The 25,711-nt window shown below is 35.4% G+C and overlaps 1 protein-coding gene across 27 annotated transcripts in view; it reads right to left on the bottom strand.

Annotated features, from left to right (window-relative positions):
- The window catches only part of LOC125669838 (uncharacterized), a 43,237-nt gene that overhangs the window by 4,574 nt on the left and 12,952 nt on the right, over positions 1–25,711 (bottom strand). For 3 of the 27 annotated variants that reach the window (XM_048904644.2, XM_048904640.2, XM_048904653.2), the window contains 12 exons: positions 9,994–10,139; positions 9,395–9,521; positions 9,019–9,039; positions 8,274–8,306; positions 7,145–7,732; positions 4,944–5,071; positions 3,914–3,967; positions 2,970–3,126; positions 1,721–1,821; positions 1,073–1,259; positions 258–398; positions 95–184 (listed from right to left, as the gene is read on the bottom strand). In XM_048904644.2, the coding sequence (XP_048760601.1) occupies positions 95–184; positions 258–398; positions 1,073–1,259; positions 1,721–1,821; positions 2,970–3,126; positions 3,914–3,967; positions 4,944–5,071; positions 7,145–7,732; positions 8,274–8,306; positions 9,019–9,039; positions 9,395–9,521; positions 9,994–10,139 (1,773 nt within the window). Of the gene's footprint in view, positions 1–94; positions 185–257; positions 399–1,072; positions 1,260–1,720; positions 1,822–2,969; positions 3,127–3,913; positions 3,968–4,943; positions 5,072–7,144; positions 7,733–8,273; positions 8,307–9,018; positions 9,040–9,394; positions 9,522–9,993; positions 10,140–10,883; positions 10,917–13,098; positions 13,129–13,268; positions 13,450–13,512; positions 14,400–25,711 lie in introns of those variants that run through there. The other 24 variants (XM_056163109.1, XM_056163105.1, XM_056163112.1 and 21 more) reach the window with 22 other exon arrangements.

Below are 25,711 nucleotides of genomic sequence, written 5' to 3' on the forward strand. Positions count from 1 at the left end.
CTAAGTGAATGCTGTTACTGAAATTTGTTCTAATGACTGAACGAGGAGCTGGGTATATACAGTTCTAGGACTAGCCTTGGCTAGATCCGACTACCTTATTGCTGAATTCTAAGTCATTGATCTCATCCTGGACAGTAGCTATGCGATGATAGATATCCTTCTCAGATTGGCGATTTTTATTGGGCTGCAGAGACACAAGATATAAGGATATACAAGTTTATAACCGTTTACACTTGGATGACATGATGATGATGTACCTGGTTATTTTGCTCTAAATTTCTAATTTCGTCCTCGATATCCTGGATTTTTCGCCAGATATCATTGCTGGGGCCCGAGGGACCGCCGATTCGAGAACTGTTCGAGTAACTCGTGTTCTTTCTGGGTGATAGTGGAGACCTCTGTGGAATTTTGTAAACACAATTTATATCTGTACTACAATCATCTATTATTGCCTGGATCAAAACATTGTTTCCCCTTTGCGAATATTTCAACTTTGGGACAAAAATGTAAAATAGAGACATTCATTGAGAATTTCACTTTTAACAAGTAGTACACTAGTTCTCTTCCACTATCACAAGAAAAACATTTTTTTTTAAAATCAAACCTTGAAACATTAAAAATTATTTTCTTAACATGAATTGCAGTAGAATTATTTTTTTGAGTACGCGCATTTTTCCAGGCCATTCGAAAAGGGGAAAGAAACGGTTTTTAATTGAAGCAAAGTATATGCGGTAATTCTAATCATTGACAATTACATTCAGATTACAACTGATAACACCTGAAAAGTATTGTTGTATTCGAACACTTTTGATTTAAATACAAAAAACCCGTTTCATTTTGCCACATTGTCTCAATTGTATTTCTAAATCTAGAAAGCAATTCAGAGCAAACCCTTTGATTTCCCTGCAAAGAACGCATTGTGAACAATGTTACCTTAACTTACAATCAATGGATTTTTTTATTCATAAATTTTCATATTTTAAAATCAATGATGATAAAAATTTTCAAAGTGCTTGGTATATTTTCACACTCAAATACATCCCCCAAACCTTGGATACATAAAACTACTTACCGATCCATACTGGTAGTTATTGGCAGGAGGGGGCGATGAATACCGGGGGGATTCCCTCGCCCGCGGCCAGGAGTCGACTGGCTGGGGAAACTGTTTTGCGTATTCTAAGGGTCGTTTGTTGTAAGTGATTTCCAATCCAGTTCTCGCGGGCTGCACGCGCTCGAGGAAGTCCACAAACCGTCTCCAACTGAAAAAACGACCCATACTCAAATTCAGCTAATCAAACAATAATTCAGTTATAATTTCATTGAATATTTTTTGGGCTTTTCTTTAAATCTATAATGATCTAGTATTGGTGATTAACCTAATAAGTACTGACATTGGAAAAAAAAAAAAGGAAAGGGATTGAGACATTTTTACACCTATACATTCTATACTGCTAGCTAACTAACGAACACACCTATACATTCTATACTGCTGGCTAACTAACGGACACATCTATACATTCTATACTGCTAGCTAACTAACGGACACATCTATACATTCTATACTGCTAGCTAACTAACGGACACATCTATACATTCTATACTGCTAGCTAACTAACGGACACATCTATACATTCTATACTGCTAGCTAACTAACGGACATACCTATACATTCTATACTGCTGGCTAACTAACGGACGAATATTGCAATTCGATCTCTTACTTGTATTTGCCGTCTCGATTTGCATCCGACATCTTTGCTAGGATATCGTCGGTAAGTGATTCAGACAACTGGATTTTATTATCGAATAAAACGTTCTTAATCTGAAATTGATGAGAAAACAAAGTGTTTATGGCATTGATACGAATAATATAAATGAACAAGGGGGCTTTCTTAATATTTCATTTACTAGTGATGAAATTTTAATGAATCAATTCAGTTTTTGAAACAACGACTTCACACGACAAACGCCTTTTATTGATTCCATCCAAAGATCGTGTATCTTGATTATTCAAAATCGAAAAATACTAAGTATGTGCAAGATTTAAATTTTAAAAAAAGTTGACGTAATATTTCGTGTATTTAAAGTAATTTTACTATGTAAAAAATCAAACTGTGCAAAACAATTACATTTATAAATATGGAGGATATTCTTTGAAGTGCACATGCAAATTTAAAACGAAAGTTAATTATTTAGACATGCAGACGCACGGGACAATTACTAGATGCGTTTAGTTAGTAATCATGAAGCATAGAAACGATTGTCTTTTTTTTTTTTTTTTTTTTACATTTTAATAGCAATGTTTTGTCTGTCAGTAATAAACCTATGTAATATCTGTCAGTAATAAACCTATCTATTGTTTGTCAGTAATAAACATATGCTGTGTCTGTCAGTGATAAACCTATGTTGTATCTGTCAGTAATAAACCTATGTTGTATCTGTCAGTAATAAACCTATGTTGTATCTGTCAGTAATAAATCTATGTATTGTCTGTCAGTAATAAACATATGCTGTTTCAGTAATTAACCTATGCTGTTTCAGTAATAAACATATGCTGTATTTGTCAGTAATAAACCTATGCTGCGTCTGTCAGTAATAAATATATGCTGTTTCAGTAATAAACCTATGCTGTTTCAGTAATTAACCTATGCTGCGTCTGTCAGTAATAAACATATGCTGTGTCTGTCAGTCATCAACCTATGCTGTATCATTGTGTTTTATTCCCCGGTAAAAGCACGCAATAACACGTGGTATGTTTCAGACAGGGTATAATTAATAGGAATTTGATATAAAATGCTTTTTTAAAAGAAACAAATAAACTTACAAATTATAAAACAAATAAAATTACAAATCATAATCACACCGGTAGGCAATATTGTGAAAAAATTAGCCTCATTTCCGTCCATTGTTTTCTACCCCATTAATACAAACAATATTAGAAACTTATTAGATAAATAAAAGCATGCAGACCTCATTGGCTGACAACATTTCTGTTCGCTCGTGGTCGTAGAGCTGGAACGTTCTGATAAGAGTCTCTATGTTGATTTTACTGGTTCCTAGTTGTTGAGCTGTTTTATGAAGAAGCAGCGCCGTCTCTTTTTCTCTGGGTATTGAGATGGGCTTAACTCTACAAGAAAACAAGAAATTATAAAGTTAGAACACAGGTATTAATCACAAAGAGTTAGAACACAGACATCAATTACAAATACTATTTCAAATGCAAATAAATTAAAGAAAATCTTTCCTGTTCAAAATACTCTCGATGGTCTGTGGTATTGTCCATGTTGATAACAAAGGCGATTATAAAAGGATAAATTGCTGCATGATGACAGTACAAGGCTAGCTCAAGTATCATATGTTAAATTTAACTCGAATGGATTAGTTTTTCAAGAGTGCAGATATACTTTCTCAATAAATTGATGATAGTACTTAAAAGTCACATCAAAATACACCCAACACCAGTTAGTCCACACCATTGAATTGTTACAAGTGTTTGAAACTAAGATAGTGATAAGGGAAGATGTCTCAAGTGAGTTAAGCACTCATTTTGCTACATCACGTGAGACGTTGCTACATCACGTGAGACGTTTCTAGTGTTGCGGTATGATTACTAAGCTAGTCAACAAAATTTGTTGATTTGTAGTTCACACTGGAAAAAGGGTGCTACCTAAATGCGTGCATATCAAAATGAAAATTGTTATAGAATTTACTATGTTTCCATCTTTTAAAAACAGTATATCAATATGCCGTTTAAAACTCATCCCAGCTCACAGACTTCAAAGACTCCAGATGTGTCCATCATCCAGTGAGATTTAGCATCAATAGGTATACCGCTTTTAAAATGACTGAACAGAGAGAAGAGGTGATAAAACAGGTCATGCAGAATACCCAGTGGTATAACTATATTGACTTACGAGGACCCTCCGTTCTGGTCCCTGAAATACTGATGTCGACTAGTGTCGGACGGGCTACAACCATACAAAGCCAAATCAAGTTAGTGTCATATCGTTTGTAATCACATTTCATATTAATCTGGTTTGCTAACTAAGCATATTTTTGAGAACCAATATTTGTCATATTCAGCATTTGAATAAGGCAATGTACATTGTTTAATGATTTTCATTCGTTCATAGCGACTCCTCATTACATTCTAAATCTATTTTAGTGACAAAAATTGGTCCACACAAGCCCGCTTCGTTTACAAAATTCTACGAAACATGTAGACATTACAAAAAGCTGTTAATCCATAAGCAGCCTTGAAAATGGAAGTGGAATGGGGAACATGCAATATGGCAAATGACCAAACATAAATAACAGAGATTAAAATAACCGTTTTGTGACTGCATTTTAAGTAAAACCGTATCATTATATATTCAATGGAACATTTCAGAACTAAAATTCAGATTGAAGTGTTGCAGAATAGTGAACATATAGTAGGCAGACTTTTCACCTGTTTCTGACATTAAATTGAGTAGAAAGATAATCAGTGATCTAAAAGTCAGGGACAGTCATGATAATTACTATCTCCATGATTGATTGCTATAATTTAAACACAAGATCGTTCCGATGTAACGTTTTTCACACAAAAGGGAAAAACACAGTAATTGCAGTGTTGTGCACTGCAACGTTACGCACGTGGATTATGTTTAAATTGTGACTGACTATTTCACGGAATCTATTGATCAAAACAAAATGTCAGGTCAATTTGACAATATTACACAATCTCATCTCGATTTTACAGACTTTTACTCGTCTTTGCAAATCTGAGAAAATTGCTACCTGACAACTTGGACCTGAGGGTGGGGTGTTTGCGCTCCACGGGTTAAAAAGCATGTACAATGTTTAAAAAGTGTCTATTTCTATACAGATATATCACTGGCTCTTACAACTTATAATTTTGGTGAAACATTCTATGACAACACACAGATACGGAAAACAGCTTACCCATTCTGTGTTACTCGGACTGCTTCATTCAGAAACGTAATAATGTCTTCGTAGTTGACCATATTCTGTACTTTTGGAACCACACACATGGCTGCGATAAGCCTCAACGTGCTCTCACTTGGGTCAGCCTGAATATACACATTTCATATTTACGCTACTCATAAATTTGTCATCGGATACTTTCAATTATGATTTTAAAACAAAATTAAAGAAAGGCCCGTGACCCTAATGGCTACCTAGGAATCACAACGAAAGCAGAAGTGTTGCATGTTCACCGTGTAATCAAAGGATCTTTCGTTCAAACTCTTTATAATCTTTAAATCTTATGTAATTTCTTATGTATCTACATAACAAAATCATGGTTTGGATAACATTTATCTAAAAAAAAAAGAAAACACCTCTTAATCTTGGCACATGACCATAGTTTGCAAGTTCATTATAACTATAAACTCTGTTTATGATTGATTGTACATTGTATATTGTTTAACGTCATTCGCGAGAATCTTTCACTCATATTGAGATGTCACCATTGCCATTGAAGGGCTGCAAAATTTAGGCCTATGCTCGGTACGTATGGCCAATGAGCAGGAAGGGATCTTTATCTTGCCACACCTGCTGTGACACGGGACCTCGGTTTTTGCGGTCTCATCCGAAGGACTGCTCGATTTAGTCGCCTCTTACGACAAGCAAGGAGTGAAGAGGACCTATTCCAACTCGGATCCCCAAAGGATTCCCTGCCTTTGTGTTAGATGTTCAGGGATATTCAAATAACAAATTCATTTTCATTTTATGACCCACAGAACCCCATCCTAACACCTTAATCCCTGACCATGAATTTCACAATTTTGGCAGAGGCCTATGTGCCTATGCCCTCAGTTTGGTTGTTCGATACCAAAGATTTAAATGTCAGCATTTTTCAGTACATGGGCCGCAGAATCCCACTCTAGACCAGACTCGGGGACCATGAATGTCAGAACTTTGGTAGAGACATCCTTGTTCACCATTACCAATAATCAGTTTGTCTGCTAGATGAAAAGATCTACAGATTGCATAATTTTAAAGGTTTAGCCCTACCCTTCATACCCCGGGAGGAGGGGCATGAACCACGAAAATGAAAGTTTTTTGTCCTCATCCTTAGATCCTGAATACCAAATTTGGTGAAAATGGGTAAACATTTGGCTTCCACGGTAAGTAGTATTTGACGTTGCAAAATGTTAACACGACGGACAAAATCGGACCGCAATAAGTCATCCGAGTGACTCACGTGACCCAAAATCAGCAATATACACACCATATAAAATAAATATAAACCAAATTGGACATTATAATTAACAATTTTACGGTGTATTAGTTAATTTAAAAGAAACAGGCTTCCTTGAGAAACCTTTATACATTGACCATTGAAGAGTTCCAATCAAAGTTATTAAACACTAATCAATGATTGAAAGATTGACCAAATGTTAAGTCATTCAAAGTGGGACATTTAGTCTTGTCTAAGTGAAAAATAGAGGGGAGCGCTGGGGCCGAAATTAATTTACCAAACGAAACTGAATTATCGTTTGTTTAGAGTGACGTGCCCTTGGATAGTGTTAATTATTATCGAATTATTTGCAATTTCGAATCATCTTTTGATGTAACACAACATTAATAAATAAAGTATGCCGTTACAGAATTTTACTGTTTTATAGAAACATCACATACTTTAATGACTTGGTTGTGGTGAAAGACCGCGCCCACAATGCAACAATATGGATGACTTATTCATACTTTAAAGGGTATCTTATTCTGGTTGTCAAAAACAACGTGTTTTTAGTTATATAGAAGACCAACCTTAAATTTGAATGATGTTAGCTCACAGTGTGGTATCATATATATATATATATATAGAGAGAGAGAGAGAGAGAGGAGAGAGATGCAGATGCATTTAGTTCTTCATAGTATCTAGATACCATGTGATTCATAATAATTCATGATAAAACATTTGTCATTTTGGAAAGCAAAGAAGCTTTTGTATTTATATAGGTACGTTCACGTTCTGGAATGTCCAGTGTGTGAATTGGAAAGAAGAAAAAAAAAAGAAAACATTCTCTCTGGAATAGTGCCATATGGCAATACTTAAGCATATAAGTAGCAAGTACTTAACTGCACACATATTTCAATTAGATAATCTTTATCCGAAAACGATAAGCATATTTCCTTACCCTCTCCTGCTTCAGGATTTCCTTCACATTTTCAAACTGACAAAATCCATTCAGTTGTCTGTCAATTCTGGACAAGAGATGGTATGCCCCCTTCAGTCTGTCGGTGGAGACTCCTCTCATTTCCTCGGCGGTAAGATCCAGCAGTCGCTGGCGCTGCTCGCTTGAGTACTTGACCGGGTCGGAGGGTAGAAATGGTTCCGGTGGTAATAGATGCAACATAGAGTCTTTGAATGACCTCTCCATTGTTGGGCCTCCGGTCTCGCTGTAGGCTTTCCTGGGATCGTTCTGATTCACAAAGTCAGAATTGTTATTTTGATATGTGGGTTCGTACCTTTCACTGTTAGGCCGTCCGTTTTCGTACTGAAGTTTGTACTCCGTTTGAGTGGATAGCTTTGGTTCTCCAACAGCCGACGGAATCCAAGCCTCCTTCTCTGCGAAAACTGTAGATTTCTGATTTTTGCCGCGATTGGCCTCTATTGGAGGTAGATTAGGGAAAGGGTTTAGTGTTTTGGAATCTGGTCTCGGTCCCCTGTACGTTACTGGGTTTGAATATGTGGGTTTCCCGTGAACTTGAGAAGAAAATTGGTCCTACAAGAAAAAAATATATATATGGAAAAGGGGTGGCCATTTAACTCCAGCTGAAACTGAACTTGCACAACATACTGCATTCAAAATCAAGATAGAAAATTGCATAAGAAACCCGACTACCTATTATTAGACAACTAAACAAACAAAACCAAATGATTCGGGTGTCATCTTGAACAAGATATCATTTTAAATCATACCATAGTAATACACAAAAATCTAATTTTAAAAAATTTAATTTTTCGATGTAGCAGATGGAAGTAAAAGACATGAAAGCATAAAACAGTGTCATAGCTTGCAAACCAGAATATATGAATAAGCTTGAATATTTGTGATAGATTTTTCTGTTTAGAAAATCGATGTCCTTATTTCATTAAGGGGAATTTGAAAATATTAAGGTTGCTATAAGGTGAAGATAAAAAAAAAAAAATGAACCGTGTATCATAAAACAAGCTATCAAAGTTTTATGTGAATAACATTCGTTTCAAAAGAATTATGGTGAATCTACGCAAATAGCAGTGAAGGTCTACAAAATTGTACTCACCAATGTCACTAACTTTGGAAGCCCAGTGTATTTCTAAAACACATACAACATAAGCACACCATCTCGCTTCCAACTTGTGTGTGTATGCATGTGTGTGCACATAAATATATATATACATATATATATATATATATATATATATATATATATATATATATACATACATATATATGCGAAAAAGTGCTTATAAGTATGATAGTACATATGTATAGGGATGGGAACAATTTATGTAATTGGTATGATAATAGCTAGACTCTACCAATCAATGATGACACTTTCTGGCGCTATTACCGAGACTGAAAGGGTAGATAGTTATTAATATTAGTTGGGATCACAGGATTTGAGTATTCAAGAATTTATCTATTGTTAGGTTTTAAATGTCTTCCTTTTCCAACACCGATAAAGATAGTGTCTTTTGCAAATTGAAACGGTATGTTAGCGGGAGTTCCTTCATAAACATTCCTATCAGTAAACCAGTTACCTTGGGAGAGCCTGTATATGTTGATTCATGACTAAACATATCAACGATAGTTTAATATTTTGGATCATATTGTCAATGTTTACAAGTTAGCCAGCAGTGCAATTGAAAACACCAAGACAGCGATACAATTTTTCAACAAAAATCTACCCTCTAAATGACAAGAAACCCCTGATACCCTTTATTATAAAATGAAAACAAAAAGATCACACAAAAGCAACCATGAGTGCAAATAATGACATCGCAGGTTATATGGCTATACCCTACCTCTTCGTTATGGTCATCATGCTGAGAAAAAATGGCGAGGGTGAACAAGAAATGGTTTACAAAGCGAATGATGAGGCGAAAGACTTAAGTCTCTCAACAATTTTTTAGTTACAATATTAAACCAATAGATACATTGTTGAAGCGGCGTAAAGAAGTATTACAATATCATTCAAATATGATATTTTATGAAGACAAGAGCATGCACTTAAAAGTCACATGAATGAATCAACCTCTTGACAGACACATGCTTGATGCCAGTGTAGTACAAAAGAAGCAAACTAAATTCTCAAAGTAGTGTTTTATCAGTTTTCATAAATAGTGGTAACGAAAGACATATAAAAGACTGTCGAAAATGTTCTGAAATCCCCGTATTTACCTGTTGTGCACTGTAATATCCCTTGGCTTTCTCGTTCAAAACTCTTGGATTCACCTGGTTTGGTTTGATTGTAACACCGTCTAAATTATGAATCCGTGGTCCCGTGTAAACAGTAGAATCCTGCAGTCTGAAATATTTGTAGCAAAAAAAAAGATATACCAGTCAAAGAGAATCAAAAATGGCGACTGTCAACAGAGAGACAAGTTGCCAAGAAGTCGTATGAATAGTTACAGTACAGGCTTAGTGTAATATAGGTTTTAAGATTTTTAAATACTTTAACTAGCCTTTTCTTCACGGCTGACTTGAAATTAAGGTTAATTCCAATCTTCATCCAAACACAATGGTCAAGCAAAAGCAGATGTTTGTTTTAGGTTTTCACGTTTTTATGCATTGTGGAATAGTATTTGATTATTGGTTTATAAAAACAATGCAAGATATATAAAATTCAACCTTACAATACATCAAGGCACAAATGAATATGCATCTTTTTTCAAAAAAATTTGATATGGCTATTCATTTAGGGATCCTTCAAAATGCATCAAAGTGTATATGTATTCTAAATCTGTTTTTTTGGAGGATCCTCAACTGCGCATGCTCACCTCTGTGGCTGTAAGCTTTCTATGACATGGACGGGCTTACCCCCTATGATTTTGTACGATATGTTTGGGGTATCGTTAGTACCAAACGGCGCCGTAAGCGTCGTTATGTTGTTGGAGTGCATAAAGTCATACTCCTGACGCTCACTCTGAAAAGAGAAGTAGAGACCAAATATTGCATGAAACTGGAAACTAAAAAAACTGCAGAGCAATTAATTTTAAACAGTTGCAGGTGAAATGAATTGAATTGATATCCCGGCGTTTCGGGAAATTGACATGTATGGATACATACATCCACATTCATAGAATGAGAAATTGGCATGTTACAGTAAATTAGCATCATCAGTCTTGGACATGCAATGAATGCAAAAATCCTATGTTTTCACATAAAGGATAGTTTCGATAACAGTGCAATGTCAATAAAACTGAGAATCCTTCTTTCATGTTGCTCTCAAAGCACAATTCTATAAGAAATTCAATGATTCGACATTGAAACCGGCATTTAAATCTGCTGAAAAATGGTTAAGGCGAAACATCAGCATGTTGAGCTTAATCATTCCATCAGCTTATGCTAAAGTTTATCGGGGTTAAACTAACGTACAATAGATAATAACATTTAATGGTAAAAAACGAAATCCTATCCTAAACTCAACGTTGCTAATCATTCTTCTATACTTTATACAAAGATACTTTATTTGTCAAAATATTTCATCAATAACTACACCATTTTCTATTGCAGACAGCAAAATGATCTATCAGCGTATTGTAATTATACACTCTGTTCTGCTAGAATACATGCAATTTAGGCCTTTAATGTTGTGTATAGTGAATTAAAGCAATATATGAATCAAGCATTTGTCATGATGTTAATTCATTTTTAATGGTATTCTCACCATGACGACCCTGTCCATTACTATGAATAAAAAAAATCAAGCCATGTCAAATTTTAAGCTTCACTTCAATATGCCGTAAATTACTTTTTTGAATGCTGAGCGAATAAGGTAGTGCAATCGGGGAACAGTTTTCGATCTCAACTGTCAGGCACACTCATTATTGAATGTCATTGATCTATGAGCGCCTAAACCGTAGATTTGACAATGTAAGAGTGCTTTAAATTTGTCTAACACAGATCGAATCGATAACACCGGCATTTTGAACACTTATATAGATGGTCTATCTCGATAGCAAACACTTGTCATAAATAATATATAAGGAAATAGTTATTATATTAATCTTCAAAATTTGCCCCCCTATATCACCGGGCTCTAATTGATTTCTTTTTACAAAAGCTTCGGTCCTATGTCGACGCAAAAGTATCGCATATCAAAATTAACTGTGATATTCAAACATAATTGTTTCATTCACTGTGACAGATTCAAATGAAATGCACCCACCGGTTTCACTCCGATACATACACACACATTGAAATCACCCCCGACACCATAGATACAGTGACAAAAGCCCCCTGTAAATTTCCTTAAAAGAATCATCTAATAGCACGGTTCTTTGTAACGACATTTTTTTTTCAAGGATGACATGAATAGATGAGTTGTCGTGGAGGTATATGCATTGCGTTCATTGGAAGCACTATGCTTTTAATGAATACTAGTATTTTACCATATCAAAATAATTCTTTCTTTGAACAGGGATTCCCCAACATTCTCACAAATCTTGCACAAAGAGATATGGAGGAACATGTACACAACGAATTTGGCATGGAATCATTTGCGTAATGTAGTCAAAGGCAGCACAAATGCTATACCTGTTTACCGCGTTGATAGATGTGGCACCGCATATATCGATGAATATCAGTCATATGGCTTACATAATATCAAAGTTTATGGATCTTTAAAATATTCTTAAACACCATCCTTCAACTGCAATTTCCAGTAAGTCCATTTGATTCTATTTAACGCACGTAAACATATTTGGATAAAAACAGCATATTATTCTGCTCAAACGAGATGGAACTAGAGGTTTAATCAAAACTTGAAAAGGAAATAATTTAACATTGATGAAATGATAAAAGCCATACACATCTCTTACCACTGCATTTCATGTCTCGTACATGTACTAAAGAACTATATTGTCTGTTGACATTTAGCTGAGACGCTTTGGCTGTGCTATTAGTACACATACCATTTGGTACCATTATGACAACGAACATTATGGGGAATGGCATGGATTTTCGTCTTTTAACAGGGCCAGTCAAGATTTTGTCAAATAATTGATGCTCAATATAACGAAAATGTTCTTTTTAATTTCCTTATTAATGCCTTGGGAATCTAGGTACCACATCCAAAATGTTAACACGTTAAATACGCTTAAGTTTGAAACTATTCAAAACGTTGACAGTTATAATGATATAATTTGAACTCTGACAATAGAATATAGTCCATCTGAACGATTGTTATTTATTTATATTGTTATAACTATAATTACTAGTATATTGTTTAAAAACTGTACATGCCTCCCGTGGGCCCTTATCGGTGAATAAACATACATATATATAATGTTAAAATTCAATGGTAAAGCCTATGTGTCTGTTATGAAAATTTTGTTAAATCGTATTAATTTCATGAACAATATTTAGATTCCAAAGAGCAAAGCAAACAAATTAAACATGCTCTTAAAATAGGAAGTATGTCAAAAGGTGACGAATAATTTAAGTGAATTGTAAACAACAGGAATTCACTAACATGGTTACCAGCACATTGGACTCGTTTTCCTAACCAGTAAAATGGTCTTATTGATTATAATCAACATTTTTTTTCTAATGTTAAGATCTAGATACGTTCTAAATACAAAGGTAAACAGCGGTGTAAATGAAGACACACATGGTCATCTAATAATAAGAATGGGTCTGCAGAGTACAATGGAAGGGGTTCAGATTTCAGCATGTACACGAAAAAATGCATATGGTTCAATAGTTGCAAAAGGCAAGAATATGTTTATAACCCAAAACCAAACAAACTACATACATGTATAGCTTGCAGTCCGATTAAAACAAAACTTAAATAATCCATATAAATTTATTAAGTTTCACTATCGCTGAACAGTTACATCTTCATGCAACGGTAAAGCACTACTATCATGCAAAAAACTTACCGCCCGTGCTCTCTCGTCCGGAATATAATACTGTAATATATACTTGCAATACAAATCTATTGGGAATCAGATTGGTTTTATTTTTTTACATTCAAAATCATTTCTTTTCAAATTCAATTGGAAAATAATTCGCGTTGCGTGAAATGTTCATTGATTTTAAAGGAACCAACCTTTCTATCATTATTTTCCGACATCGCGGTCGACTTAATCTGCTCCTCAGGAGTAGGCCATGACGATTTTATGGCGGATTTCGGGCGATATTTTGCCCCCAGGTCCTCCGGCCAAACCCAAGCCATAATTGGTCAATGCCAATCACAGACACAGCAAGAAACCCTCTTTTTAACTGAACTTCTTCCTTGCACGAAGACAAACTAAGATTTAAATCCCTTTAAAAACAGTGCCAATAGCAACTACCTCAATGTGGGGATACCCCGTTCTCTAATGGCATATTAGTACAGCAAGCAAACACCACTGACAGCTCAATAAACAGATCGGGGCGCTCAATTCCGTCCAAGGCCTTTGTCGGTTTGAACGAAGGAGGCATCGACAAATCTTCCCAACTAAGTCTACTTTCTCAGACACTCTACACCCGTTTAATATTGTATTTAGATCGATGATTTTGGCAATTGCTTGTATTGATTAGTGTAGGCATACATCTGGAAAATCGTTTGATTGATTGAATATGACCGCATAGAAACCCACAGATTTGAAGCATGAGTTAGAATAATATGACTGTTCCATGAATAGTGGAAAGAGAAAACCTTTAAAAAAAAAACACTTGAAAACTGTCACCTGAACTCGCGCCAAATATTTTTGTGAATAAACACAATACAATGCTCTTCTCACTTTACTCATCGTCCACTGCTTCATCCGAGAACAAAATTTGAACAAAACATAAATATTCGCAGATACATATCCCCTCGCAACAAAATTGCAGAGGATATGGTAATTTGTCCGTGTTTGTGCGTGTGGGGGTACGTGAATCCGGAACAAATACGCAACAGTCCAGCTATCGGTCTTATACATAGTGCATTGGTGACAGCAAGGAAGGTATAGTATTGGTTTCGGGTCAAAAGGTTATACGCTAAGGTCAAAATCGTTAATTAAATTTAACAATGCAACCATATACAAAGTTCCATTGAAGATGACAGATAGGGAGATCAGCTGCCATTTGATTTCTATGTCTAAAGTATAAGGTCAAGGTCAAATCTAGTGATCAAATGTAATACGTTGTGAAAACTATATTGAGTGTACCATGTCAGATTTTAATCTCATATTTACCGGTATACAGAAATGGTTGGTTGGTTGTACATTGTTTAATGTCCCGGTAATTTTTCACACATATAGAGACGTCACTATTGCCGGTGAAGAGCTGCAAAATCTAGGCCTATGCTCGGTGCTTACGGCCGTTGAGCAGGGGGGAGGGGTCTTCAACGTGTCATATCTGCTGTGACACGGGGCCTCGGTTTTTGTGGTCTCATCCGAAGGACCGTCCCATTTCATCGCCACTTACGACAAGCAAGGGGTACTGAGGACCTATTCTATCCCGACACGGGACTATACAGCAGAAATGGCAGATATGAAGAAGTTGCCTTTTCATTTCTATGTCAAATTGATACATTGATTGATTGTTTTGCGTCCCGTCGAGAATTTTTCACTCATATTGGGACGTCACCAACTGTAGGTGAAGTCCGACATTTTTAAGATCATATCCGAAAGACCCGTGATTCTCACTTCTAAATGCCGAGCGTTTGGCGAAGGAGCAATCCCTACTTATTTTAAAGTCCTCGGTTGAACGCGGCCATCGAACTCACGACATCCCGGTTACGAAGCGAACGCTCTACCGCGACCGGTATATCTATGTCAAAAGACGTAGGTGAAGGTCATAGTCAGTAATTAAAGACATGACAATGTTTAATTTTCACAGTCTGACACTTGCTACAGGGATGTTAGGGGAAGGAGAAAACCCATTGTTTCCTGTGCCAAAGGTCATAGGTCAAGTTCAGTCAATAATCGAATTTGATTATTGGGCACAATATTCTGATTTTCAGTATTATACTTGCAGAGGCCCTATTGATTACTGGCTCAAATGCTTGGGGTCAATAACATGCACATCTTTCGTCATGATTAATGTAACAATAATTTTATATTTTAGGCATCACATAATTAGGTCCTAAATGGTTTTCCATACATAATGGATATAATTTGTTTTCAGTCTCATGCCGATAGTGATAATAGAGATGGTTAGTGGAGATTAGAAAATTGATTTTAAGTCAATAAGCCATACGTGCAGTGATATATGTAAATATTTTTTCTTGGGCTTGGATGGTAAATACCAAGATGATTGGTTTCTGGACATAACTTGGCCCGGAGGTTCATTTTTGTGGGAGGAAGTTAGAATACCTGGAGAAAGCCCAGGAGTCTTGAGTGACCGACTTTTATACTTTCTCATATATAACGCAGTGGCGGATCCAAGGGGGGTTTCCGGGAGTCGGAACACCCCCTTTCGTCAGAAAAATTTGCTTTAAAAAAGTAAAAATAACGCATTTTGAGAGTGGAACCCACCTTTGAAAACCAAAATGAATGGTCGAACCCCCCTTTCAAAAATTACTGGATCCGCCCTTGTACCGTCTAATTACGAGGACCAAACCAGTTTCACAGAGATAATCTGATTGATTGATTGTTTGTTTTATGTCCCGTCGAGAATTTTTCACTCATATTGAGACGTCAGCAATTGTAGGTGAAGTACCACAAATTTAGATCTATGCTTAGCGCTGAGGTCCGTATCAATGAGGGTTTTTTAATGTGCCAACGCCTGTCGCGACACAGGATTCCCGTTTTAAGGTCATATCCGAAAGACTTCTAAATGCCGAGTGTTTGGCGAAGGAGCAATCGCAACCTATATCTACGGTTTAGGTTTGCCGCGGCCATGGCATGAGTGGGGCTCGAACTCATGACCTCCAGGTTACGATGCGAAAGCTCTACCACTGAGCCATCGCGACTGGTTCTCATAGAGATGAAGAGCATGTAACCTATCAAACACACTTTGAGTGTTAAAAAAACCAAAACAACAACAACAACAACAAAAACACCCATCAGCTATCACTCCTGAAATAGAAGCACGAACACAGTATATTGCAGTGATACACAATGAAATCCCTGTCCTGATAACTCCTTTTAAAATCAGTAAGAAATCTTGCCCTCGGTGATTATAAATGCAAATTCATATAGAACTCTCGAATGGAAGTCTTAGGGTTATATATTTGTAATACTATTACTCGGATGAACACTTCAGAAATGGTTATTATCACATACCTGCGATAGATTTCTTATGAAAGCCCATTTATAAATAAAATAAAACTGCAAATTATCTGACGCCGAAATGGGATATTTGAATCCATTACAAAAATAATTTGTGATTTCTTTGTGTCACAAAACTCCAATATACACATAAAAGCATGGTGCACTATTATTATAAAGACATGTCTTCATTATGCAAAGTAAACATTCAATTTATGCTTTGTGACATATCCGGATATTTAAAAATACTGACAAAAGAACCACTTGAAGATCACTTGAAATAGAAAATTACAGGTAACTCGTATACTTAACAATCAATGATGAATTCCACTTTTCAGATTTTTTAAAATACATAATGCATGTATACCTGATTAGTATTAACATAATCATATTTCTCTTATACATATTGCATTAATATCGTTTCAATCGAAACAGTTGAAAAAACCAGATGGTATTAAAGATTTTTGCTTTTAAAAATTAAAGGATCAATGCATTTGTGATACATTGCAACGGTAGTAAAATTGAAGTGCACGGACAAGAAGAAAATCAATTTACTCGGTGTCATAAAATGACACAATCTGTTACTGACTATACTGATAAGCAGGCATCAAAGCGCACCTTTATGACACTCTTGTAGAGAACCACAGCGTGTGGATGTTTAGACTTGGAGACAGGTCTGTACAGGTTAGAACTATACGGGCGGAATCCAATACGACATGGGGGTAAATATATCGGAATGCTTCCTTATTTGCCAAATTTAAACACCAACGGTTGATTATTTCGTTTAATGACCGTAATGTGATATCTGAGGCTTTTGAAAATGGAACCTGTTGTAGACCACTTTATGATTTCTAATAGCATTTGAAATAGCAATTCAAACATTTTAAACAAATTTCACTGTCGAAGGTGGTAGTTAAAAACATTAAGCGTATATCTCTAACAATAGCACACAATAGGAGTAGACACAATGGTTATCACAAACCTAAAATAGATCCTCTCTAGATTTATAAAATATCATGCTAAACGATAATCAAAAGAAGTGGAAATTTTAGTTTCAGCGTAATATGACCCCCCCCCCCCCCCCCCCCCCCACACACACACACACACAAACCCCACAAGTAAAACAGCACTTGTCATTCCAGTATATGTCCATTGAACAATGAACACGTATATCACTTCTAATGATAAACGTGTGTATCCATTCCAATGAGTGATAAACATCTGTATTACTTCTGATGAGAAATTCGTACACATCATCATTTCTAAACATCTCAAGTTCAAGTTCAAAACATTCTTTCAAATGTAGTGAGGTTCTACAATCGTGAATTTTCTTATTCCTAATATCCATAAGTACATAGGATAAATTTCTTATCTTAAGGGAAGAAAATGTGTTCGTTTATAAAATACACGACACGTCTTTCAAGCATTAATCCTTCAAAACTCTGAAGAGTTCCACTATGATCGGAAAACACCCGTGAAAAAAACATGTATTTCCCGGCGAGTATACGTGTATTAAATCAACGTAAGAGTCTTGTAGATTTGTAATATATTGTAGTGACGGCGGGGCGGGGGGAGGGGGGGGGGGGTTGGGGTTCAAATATACCTCTACAGAACAAAAGCAAGTAAAGAAGAGGAATCATTCATCTTTCTGATGTCTGTTTGATCACCAAGACAATATATCCATTTTTTGTGTCGAAAATACCAAAAAACAATCTCCAGTGTGGAAATCTTTTTTAACATACAATTCATAATTCGATGTGGTTATATCTTTTAAATTGAAATGCTTATTTTGTGTTTTAAAAGGTACGAGTACACTATGCCTAATCCAAAATCTTCATACTAACATTATGTAGGTATAACAGTACCGATATGTCATAAGATAGTTGTATGTATTCAAGATATTGGGGGGAACCTCTTGTGTGAGAAAACATTCAAAAAGTAATTTCCATTACCTCAAGATCAGATTGGAAAGCCTTCTCAAGTAACATTAATTTGTCGGCTTTTACTTGAGAGTACATTTTTATGATATGAAATGATACCTATAAGAGAGTGAGTAGAGAGCGGATGTGACGTTATTAGTTCTCATCTTCACTATGTTAATGCGTAAGAGCAAGCAGTCGTTGACCTAAGTTTAATTGCTCTCGAAACCACAAAGAGTAATCACAATTCTTATCGAATTTTGCAAAAGATCTAGAGTCTCGTTATTTCTTAATTTGAGGAAAATTTGAAAACATCCAACATATTCAAATCTAAAAATATGATGAATATTTGTTTAAAAATTGGAATACTTGCACTAAGTTTGTTACTTGCTTCTTATCTTTAAAAAAACATACTTGCTTCAGGGGAAAATAATATAATGATAATAAGTTATCTGCCAGTCCGCTATTTCTTGGGTGATTATCATGATAATGACAGGAGAAGGGGTGCAATTCTTTGCAACGACCAACCCTCAAGCAAACTAGGGCGCTATTCTGGTTCATCAACTTCATTTTGAACTATCATGACATTTACAATTAAGAATTATCTTAATATGTCGATTACCGTCTTTATGGCTGCGAGATATTTGATCAAATAAAAGGCATATAAAACTCGTAACTGCCATTTTCTATGCATTAAATACGTCTTTTTACATTACTGTCGAGAAAATTGTTGTTTATTCTCGGTTGTTAATAATTCAACATGGGAAAATGAATTTGATAGTATGGATCAAGCATACAAAATTTATAAGTCAGCTAACTCCTTACATGATTCGGATAGTCACCGTTATATTATGAATTTAGTTGGGTTTTTTTAAAACAGACATATACATATATGTATTTGCTTTAGTTTTTTATCACAAATGTTTGCCTTAGGCGATACACATTCCCGTTCACTTCTGGAACACGGCCAATATATTACCGATGATCTGATGTAAAAACTTGCAGGGTAATGTACGCCTAATAAATTACCTCTCCACCACATGAAGTGGCAGTCAAGCATTCTGAAGCAGGCAACTTTTTGCAATTTTACACGAATAAAAATATGACGGGTTTTAAAATACTCTAATTCAGACTAAGATCATAAAACACGATTGTCACATGAACTTTTGCTACCGCCAAGTGCAGAACCCAAATATTTGACATATCCAGGGGTGCAAAATTAATTTATAGCATGAGTAAAATAATCATTTCTCCATTGTTATCTTCAACGTGTCGTAAGTAACAATTAACGACGTCCATTCAATTCATCTGCAAATATCAGGAATAGCAATAGTACAGATATATTTCGTTCTCCAAAGTGAGCACACACAATATTGTTCAGATGACTACATAGAAAAACTACAGAAGTATAGATGGCTTTTTTTTTTCATTAAGTCCTTTGTGTTGATGTAAAATGGAATGATTCACATTTTGCAGATCACAATGCATTGATTTTTTGGTATGATATGAGAATAAAGTTTTATTTTTCTACTCATGAAAAGCTTTAAAAGTGTATTACAACAAGGCCGATCAAAAGTACTGATGAACCTCACAGGGAAGGGTATGACGTAGGGAGCATGGGGGGTATAAAACTCCTTAAACTGATATCAAAGAGTAGCCATGACTTGCGACTATGTTTAATCGTTAACAATGCTGCGCTCGGATTATACTAGGCAGGGGGACCTACACAACCCTAAATCTATTTTCCTCTGACCTTGCCTTGCGACAACCATTTGCGTCACTGTAACGGTGTTTTTTGTTGTTCAATCGATATAAAAAAGAAAATTGTCATCTAAAAGGTATATCTAATCATGCATTATCTCTAATTTACAATGTTGGTGTTTATTTTCCAGCAAGACAAGACTTAACCTTTATTACACGTATGCTCGTTTGAGAACACAAGATAAGCGAGAAAAGTTCATTGAAAAAAATGATCAATTCAGGGGAACGAAATTCCGGATGTGGTTTTAGTCTTTACAAAAAGCTCGCCTATAATCGTTCTAGATAAGGCTGAGTAAATGTATTTGATTGTTTTTCAATGCCTTTAATATATGGGCATAGACGTAAACTTTTAATAGACCTCTTACAGCGATGTACTAGCATAATGCATGTATTGTTTACGCATTTTGAGCTTTATATGATAGACTATTTCATAATTTTATAATGGTATACTTAATCGCTTTCGTGCTAACTCCCTACTTAATATACATTTATTTTACACGACATTTGTTTCTGGCAACAATAAAACAAAAATAGATAAAATGTACATTTTCCCCAAACAATGAAACATCGATTCTTCAGTGCTTCACCAACAACAGAACTCTTTCCCAAAGACGTTCTGGACAGAGCGTGAGGCAAACGCAACTATTCTTTTTTCCCTCCGTCGCACATGAGCTTTCGTCGAGTAACGCAGAATTAATGATTATGGTCCTTGGAATAAAATCGATCTCAGCAAGGATAGTTCCACTTGACTGTGTTTGGCAGAGAATTTACAGTTTTAATGTCTTTTATATAAAGAATGAATATGCATTGAAACTAGATTATTGAAGGAAAATATACAACAAATTACATAAGATATGAAAAAAGTGTTGTAAATGCGAAAAAAAAAAATATAGATAAAAGTGTGGCCCCTGGCGTGTGGCATATTCGAACCATGGCAAAAAATAACCACAGCGTATACTGCCAGTGACGCAGCTAAATGAGCTGTTCTAAGCACAAATAACATCCATGTAAATATGAACCAGGTTTTCAAAATCAGTTTCTCTATTTTTTGTCGTTTTATCGTGAATTTCGATTCCAAGGCAGGGGTGCCCCTGAAATATACTATAGTAAATTGTTCTTAAGATTGCAATCTATCTGAATGAAAGGTGAAGATAACGAACAGTGATCAATCTCATAACTCCAATAAGGAATACAAAATAAAGAGTTGGGCAAACACGGACCCCTGCATATACCAGAGGTAGGATCAGGTACCTAGGAGGAATAAACATCCCCTGTCGACCGGTCACACCCGCCGTGAGCCCTATATCTTTATCAGATAAACGGAATTATCCGTAGTCAAAATAAGAGTATCAAGAACGGCCTAACAATCGGTATGAAACAAGTCGGACAGCATTTGACACAATGATAGGTTGTATTGGCAAACTAGTTCGTTATGACGACCATAGAATTTGCGAAATGCTGACTTTAAATGCGACTGTTGAACCCCCTGCACCATCAACTTGTTTGTCAGTAGCCTGCCTCGATTTAAAAACTGATCAATCATCATACGCAGAACAAGCTCTTGCGTATCGAAGTGTCAACAATGTCAACAAATGTCAACAACTACAAAGTCTTAGGAGCAGGCCTGCCTTGAAGGACTTCAAAGCCAAAATCCATGTCAAAATCGGTTATATAATGGGAAAAATGCTGTTTAGGCCAAATTTGAAGGTTAATTTCAACATTGAAGATAATAAATTATATGTTCGAAATGAAAATATGAAAGAATTCATATATATGTACAAAAGAAAATAACTGAAGTAATTTGATTTAGCAATATGATCTTTTTCGGAAAATTGTTCTCTCCTTTAGGTCTTTTCTTTTGTGACCCTGAATTGATCTTTTGAAGCTTGAATTCAGTGGAGGATTGATTCCCAATCATACTAAATTAAGATAAGAATCATACAACATCCAATCATACGTTATCCATCAAACAGTATTCTATCACACAACATCCAATCATACAGTATTCAATCACACAACATCCAACATCCAATCAAACAGTATTCAATCATACAACATCCAATCAATTAACATCCAATCAAACAGTATTCAATCATACAACATCCAATCATTTAACATCCAATCAAACAGTATTCAATCATACAACATCCAATCATTTAACATCCAATCAAACAGTATCCAATCATACAACATCCAATCAAATAGTATTCAATCATACAACATCCAATCATTTAACATCCAATCAAACAGTATCCAATCATACAACATCCAATCAAACAGTATTCAATCACACAACATCCAATCAAACAGTATCAAATCATACAACATCCAATCAAACAGTATTCAATCATACAACATCCAATCATTTAACATCCAATCAAACAGTATCCAATCATACAACATCCAATCAAACAGTATCCAATCATACAACATCCAATCAAACAGTATTCAATCATACAACATCCAATCATTTAACATCCAATCAAACAGTATCCAATCATACAACATCCAATCAAACAGTATCCAATCATACAACATCCAATCAAACAGTATCCAATCATACAATATCCAATCAAACAGTATTCAATCATACAACATCCAATCATACAACATCCAATCAAACAGTATCCAACCATACGTCATCCAATCAAACAGTATTCAACCATACAACATCCAATCATTTAACATCCAATCAAACAGTATCCAATCATACGTCATCCAATCAAACAGTATTCAACCATACAACATCCAATCAAACAGTATTCAACCATACAACATCCAATCAAACAGTATACAGTTATTGACTGGGTTCGAGGACAACAGCTGTTTTGTTTGACCCGAGAACGGGTCTGTAGCCCGAAGCCGTAGGCTGAGGGCAACCGATCCGTTCGAGGGTCAAACAAAACAGCTGTTGTCCGAGGACCCAGTTAATAACTGTTTTGTTATACACCTTCATTTTTTTTAGGTTGTTTTTACTAGGTGCACATGGTTTGTTGACTTTAAACAGGACAGTGTGATTACATACATTTATCACTGATTCCACTAGTTTAAAAGAAAACATACTCAATATCCTAATTGATAATTATATTTTTCGTGTATCTGCTCTGCTTTTCATCTAATAAATTCCGTATTTCATCACCAGTCAAATCAGTGAACCTCACCATTACGTAAACAAATAAGCAGACCAAAAATCATATGACTTGCGTATAACAGCTTTAACACGAATAAAATAAAAATAAGTAAACTTCATCTTATACAATTGATTCTAGAAAATGATGAACAAATTTTTTTTTTTTATGTTCTTGCTGTCCGTACTTTGAAGAATTAATTGAATTTCATCTTCCGTTGCTGTCGCAAATTATGAATCCGCTACTTCGTTCTTTGAACATCGGAAGGCCTCGGGTACCAGGCTACCATTTCTCTTTATCCAAACGGCACGAAAAGATAACTCGAGTTAGCGCCATATGACGTCATCGGTCAACAGTCTTTTTTAACAGTCGATTTTAACAGTTCCCGGTCCAACAGTCGCCAGAACAGTCGAAATGTTGGACTTTTTTTGTAAGGAGTTATATAGCAACTGTTTTATAGGGGTATAACAATATCCAATCATACAACATCCAATCAAACAGTATCCAATCATACAACATCCAATCAAACAGTATCCAATCATACAACATCCAATCAAACAGTATCCAATCATACAACATCCAATCAAACAGTATCCAATCATTTAACATCCAATCAAACAGTATCCAATCATACAACATCCAATCAAACAGTATTCAATCATACAATATCCAATCATTTAACATCCAATCAAACAGTATCCAATCATACGTCATCCAATCAAACAGTATTCAACCATACAACATCCAATCATTTAACATCCAATCAAACAGTATCCAATCATACAACATCCAATCATACAACATCCAATCACTTAACAGCCAATCAAACAGTATCCAATCATACAACATCCAATCATACAGTGATACAACATCCAATCACTTAACAGCCAATCAAACAGTATCCAATCAAACAGTATCCAATCAAACAGTATCCAATCAAACAGTATCCAATCATACTTCATCCAATCATCCAGCTTGAAATCATACATTAGAGTAGACAATCCCTGCAGAGGATACCGCTTGGATACAAAATGTTAATGATGAAGCGAAAAATGAAATTGGTCCCACTAAAATATTTAGTATCAGAATAATGTAATGTATATCAGAGATGCATTTCAATGCAATCCGTTTGTATGTTGGTTTGCAAATCAGACAAGTACTAGTATATGTCAATCGATACATTTATCACTAAACTTAATCAATGCAAATTATGCATGGAATGTTTCAAGGTTACGTTTAAGACATTTCATACAACCCACCCGCCTGGTGAATGGGAGTAGTTCAGACTGGTGTAAGATGTTTTAACTCTATAATGACTGCCCCTTTGCCAAATGTTCAGAATTAGAAACGAAAGTCATAGGTCTCGTGGATGTGACCTTGAAAAACGAGATCTCGTGTCACGGTAAGCGTTGACATTTCTTGTCAATGTTGGTGTCGAGATGTCGTGTTGCAATGGATATTGAGATCGTTGTCAAAGTTAGGCGTTGGAACGACCAAGAACTTTCACTGCAATAGTTGGAGTCCGTAGCACAATTCTATGGTTGGCACTCCAAACATGGCTGGTAGCTTTCCATTTGAATGGAAAATTCATAAAATCAATTAATAAACCTTTTTGAACTAATGCTAACTTTCAGGAATTTAAAAAAAAATATTTTAAAGGTAATTCACAAGAAAAATCAATGTATATGGAATATGAACAGTATTTGCACACGCTTAAATTCTATACACCTATAAAAGCAACGAGAAAACCCCCGCCAACTATTTGTCTAATTCGCCATAAACTTCTTCGTTATTCAGAATATTTCTTTTAATTCGGTACCTTGCTATCTACGTAGAATTTTACGGTTTCGATTCGATATATCCATGTGAACTCGAAATATAAGACACCATAGAGTCCTCCACATCCGCTTCGTACTTAGACATTTTATTGAAAATCAATATTAACGGCAAACTAACAACTCAGTTTTATGACAATCGGGATGATTTCAGCTTCTCCATCGTCAACTTCCCATATTCATGAAGCAATATTCCATTATCACCTGCATATGGTGTTTATATCTCTCGGCTGATTCGATACACAAGAGCTTGTTCTGCGTATGGTCAGTTTTTAAATCGAGGCAGGCTACTGACAAATAAGTTTATGTTACAGGGGTTTCAACACTCTCGTTTAAAGTCAGCTTTTCGCAAATTCTTTGGTCGTTATAATGTTATTATCATTACTTAATAACACGTTTCCTATGAATTTGTCTAAACAATTGAATGTATACCCGACAAAATCTATCATGTACAGCTATAAGTCATAATACTTTACGAGCAAATGGTAAATTAATTAACAATATGCTTTATTAAAAACAATCAAATTTGAAATAATCCTCAAAATTTCAGGTTTGGTCTGATTTACAAACGTTTTCAGTACTTGATCTAATATCAAATGTAGTTTCAAAGAGTAAAATTCCTTTATATTTGTTTGAGTGTCACTTGTTTAGAATGTAGGTAAAATAATTA

The sequence above is a fragment of the Ostrea edulis genome, chromosome 4 (assembly GCF_947568905.1).
Source record: "Ostrea edulis chromosome 4, xbOstEdul1.1, whole genome shotgun sequence".
In the NCBI taxonomy this organism is placed as follows: Eukaryota; Metazoa; Mollusca; class Bivalvia; order Ostreida; family Ostreidae; genus Ostrea; species Ostrea edulis.